Source organism: Sceloporus undulatus, chromosome 8 (assembly GCF_019175285.1).
Source record: "Sceloporus undulatus isolate JIND9_A2432 ecotype Alabama chromosome 8, SceUnd_v1.1, whole genome shotgun sequence".
Taxonomy (NCBI): domain Eukaryota; kingdom Metazoa; phylum Chordata; class Lepidosauria; order Squamata; family Phrynosomatidae; genus Sceloporus; species Sceloporus undulatus.
In genome coordinates this window covers 25,215,551-25,219,353 of record NC_056529.1, presented here as the reverse complement: position 1 = coordinate 25,219,353, position 3,803 = coordinate 25,215,551, and the positions used below count along the sequence as shown (strand labels likewise).

The 3,803-nt window shown below is 46.7% G+C and overlaps 1 protein-coding gene across 1 annotated transcript in view; it reads right to left on the bottom strand.

The window, feature by feature from the left end:
- Window positions 1-1,784: 1,784 nt before the first annotated feature.
- Window positions 1,785-3,803, bottom strand: part of PLD6 (phospholipase D family member 6) — a 3,436-nt gene continuing 1,417 nt past the window's right edge. Inside the window, exon 2 of the mRNA XM_042438595.1 lies at window positions 1,785-2,523. Coding sequence (XP_042294529.1) covers window positions 2,291-2,523 — 233 coding nt within the window. The 3' untranslated portion in view covers window positions 1,785-2,290. The remainder of the gene's footprint in view (window positions 2,524-3,803) is intronic.

The window sequence follows — 3,803 nt, the reverse complement described above, 5'->3', positions numbered from 1 at the left end:
CTACAAAGATTATAACACTAATTTTAAGAGATCTGTTAAAACTATTTTTTGTAAAAATAAAAACAGCACAGCAATTACACACGCACACACTACACAAGTAAAATCCACAGACCAAAAGCCTGCCTAAGTAAGAATGTCTTAAGCTGCCAGCAAAAAGGATCTTTGTAAATGCCAAGCCATTACAAATTTTCTCTCAACATTTTATGAACTTGGATTGGAAAGCAGACTCCTCTGCTGTTAGGTAATGATTACTAGTCACACCTGAAGATACACAAACGCCCCCAAGGATGGCTGAGAATCCATATGCAATTAGAAACAAACAGTTACTTGCTTCATTTTGCCAATAGTTATACAGTGACTCCACTGTCAAAGCTCAGACCCTAAATAAAACCCTAAATAAAAAAATCTGGAAAGGGTGGCCTATAAGGAGAGCATAAAATTAGAAAACATATTGCTGGTTTATCCAGAGAGTGAGCTGGTATTATTTTTAAGAATCTATGGCCCATTACAAACGGGTGTAATAGTACGTCCTGGGGATGTACTAGGGTTAGAAAGGGGTGTCACTTCCTGACGCCCCTAACCCTAGTACGGACCCAGTCCGTACAAAATGGCGGCACCCATTCCACACAGGGGCTGCCATTACGTCACGAACGCACTGCCTCCAAACGAGGCAGCACAGACGTGACATCACACTGCGCATTTCCGTGGCGCAAGGAGCTCCAAAACGGAGCTCCTTCTGAGGTTTGTGTCCCTGGCGCAGCCTTTAGACAGCTGTGCCAGGGACGCAAGGGAGAAAGGGGCCACTCGGCCCCTTTCTCCTCCTCCCTGCCGCCATCGGGTGTCCTTGGAGCTTTCCAGGCCACAGGGAAGCGGCCTTTTGCCACTTCCCCGCAGCCTGGAAAGCAGTGGATCGGGGCCTCAGAGGCTGCCGTTGTGGCAGCTGAGGCCCCAATACAGCGGGGAAAGGGCCAGTTGCAGGCCGCCCCAAAGGGGCAGTCTGTAACACGCCTAAGTTAGCTTTCAAGCACATTTGGGGGGATGGACACTCAAGGCAAGAGCCACCATTTATCTCAAAAGTTCAGGCCAGTTCCCAAACTGGAATGGTTAAAGATTTTCCCTCCTCTGAGGTCAGAAACAGGGCACTCAGATCACAGCAGCACCAAGGAGGGAAAAACCTTTCTGTGACTGTTCTGGGCTGTGAACTGGTGCGGACATTGAGGTAAATGGCGGAGCTTGCCAGGCAGTGACCTGTCCTGGGTTTGCCAGGGAGCTGGGAGAGGAAAGGGAGCAACTGCAGGACCTGAGAGAGGAAAGGCAGCAATGGCAAACCAAAGCAACTTTTGGATTCAGGAACACGTGCAGACATCGACCCAACGTTCCTGCAGAGAAACAGGCAATGTATTGGATCTGGGGCAGAACAACTTGAGTCCATTCAGACTTTTGCCCCTAGCTACATTCTGCATGCTGACACTGACCTAAATCTAACTCCTGGTCCAATTAAAGCAGACCCAACAAGACTTGTGTGTTCACTCACCAATAGAATCAATGTTACTCTCGTTGGGACTATGAACTGGATTCAGAAGCATATTTCTGCAGCAGTCAGTGGCCAGGAAGATGGAGCTGTGCCTGGCAGCCTCCCAGCTACTGCACCCAGAGAGAGGCAGCTGGGCAGAGGAGGCCGTCTCTGTCTCCTCCCATGGAAACCAAACCTTCACCTCCCCACAGCGTCAAGTAGGGTTTTGGCTGCTAAGTCCAAACATGAAAGACAACAGAGAAAGCACCAGTGAAGTAAGCACACATGTGTAGGTGTTTATTTCCAAGTTGACGTGTTGGAAGTCCAAAAAGTGGGGAAAGGAAACGGTTCTCTCCTTGGCCTTGGCTTTATCACTGCAGAACACAGTCTCTCTTTCCTTTGCTTTCACACAACATCTAGTGTATTGAAGCTAGAAACTTTGGGAGGCAGCTAAAACAAAACCTTTCTCCTTGAAAAACTAACTTTCCAGGTGCAAAGGGAACAAATAAGAAGAACATATTCCTGCTCCGGACCTTCTTAGGGAATCTGAATTAGGAGTTACTTCCAGACTTCTGACTTTTTCTCAATAAATAAAACATATGTTTTATGTTCTGTTTATCAAAGAACAACTTACTTTTTAAAAATGACAGTAGGTTATCTTTCACCACTAAACTCTTGTACAGTATTTTAAAATAACTTGTGTGGAATAATCTTCCGTTGCTTGCTAAGCTCTCTTTCTGTACCAGGAACAGTTTTGTCCTATGCCACCGGCTTTCCTCATTTGGTGAAAAACTTGTAATTAGCCGGATTGTAGTCCTCCCAAATCTTCTCAAATTCCTCCAGGAAAATGTTGACGCAGTCCTTGTCCTCCACGATCAGGACGTTCTCCCTGTTGTTCTGGATGGCTTGCGTGGTCCAGTTCAAGGAGCCGGTGATCAGTATCTTTCTGTCAACGATGGCGAACTTATGGTGCATGTAGCCGGTCTCTTGATCGTGACGGACCTGGATCCCTAAAGGAGCAGAAGGGGAAAAGACATTCAATGTCACACATTCAGATTTACATCAGTATTCTAAAACAAACCTTCACTCAGCAAAAAGGCTGATTTAAATCAAGTTACTCATACTCTTCATCGTATGTTTCCTAAACAACTGTGCTAATCAAGCCACAAAACCACGTTAGCTTAGAGCAAAATAGGGCCTGCACCTCTTTGCTAGCAAAAGAGAAGATGCATGTAAAATGGATAGAGTGCAACAGGTGTCTTGAGATACTAATACCTGAAAATATCACCATAAGGCAGAGACAGGGAACCTCAGACCTAACCCAGGCTGAAAACAGGGCCTCTTCCACTCCTCCCAAAAGGAAAAGGGATGCAACCCCAAAGCCACAGCTCAAGTCATGCTCCTCCTCTCTCACGAGGGCTGGAGCGATTCCCAAACTTTGGTCTTCCAGGGGTTTTGAACTACAATTCCCAGAAGCCCCAGGCTGCTGGGCCAAGAGCCAGGAATCCTGGGAGCTGAGTCCAAAGTGGCTGGAAGACCAAAGTGAGGCTGTCCCTTTCAACTTGAGGCGCCTTGTCCTCCTTGGCCTCTGGCCATCCTGTCCAAAGGAGAAACTTCTCCATCTCCTGCTCCTGCCCTCCGACACCCACATTATTTACTGTTATTTATTGATTACATTTGTTTGTAGCCCACTTTCCTCCTCAAATCAGGAGCCAAAGAAGCCTACAAGCTAAAAATTTACCCCCCCCCAAAAAAAACCCATACAGTTTAAAACATGACAATTAAAACTGAACTGCAGCTGGCCCTCCACATTTGTGGCTTTGATCGTTTGGGGGTTCGATTAATACGTCCTCTCTAGGAATCTCTAAGGCCTCCAGCTCCATTCTCCTGGAAACTGACCATAGAGTTGTATTGGAGGACCTAGAGGTTCCTAGAGAGGACGCTTCTCTAGGCATTTGTAGGCTCCCCAGCATGACTCTAGGAGGAACCTGTGCCAGGCGCTGGCCATAGAGTTGCACTGGAGGACCTGGGGGTTCCTAGAGAGACCTTCTCCCAGGTAAAAGGAATAGCCTTTCCCCCCTTATTTGCAGCTTCACCCCAGAGAAACATGGAGGAACCTATGGGCAAGTAATCCCCAAAACAGGGATATACTAAAACAAATGACACCACTTGCCCATAGAGAAACCAGACTTGTCCATAAAGAATCACTGGGGAGTACTTACTATCTATCTATCTATCTATCTTTCGTCTCTCTCTCTCTCTCTATCTTCTATCTATCTATCTATCTATC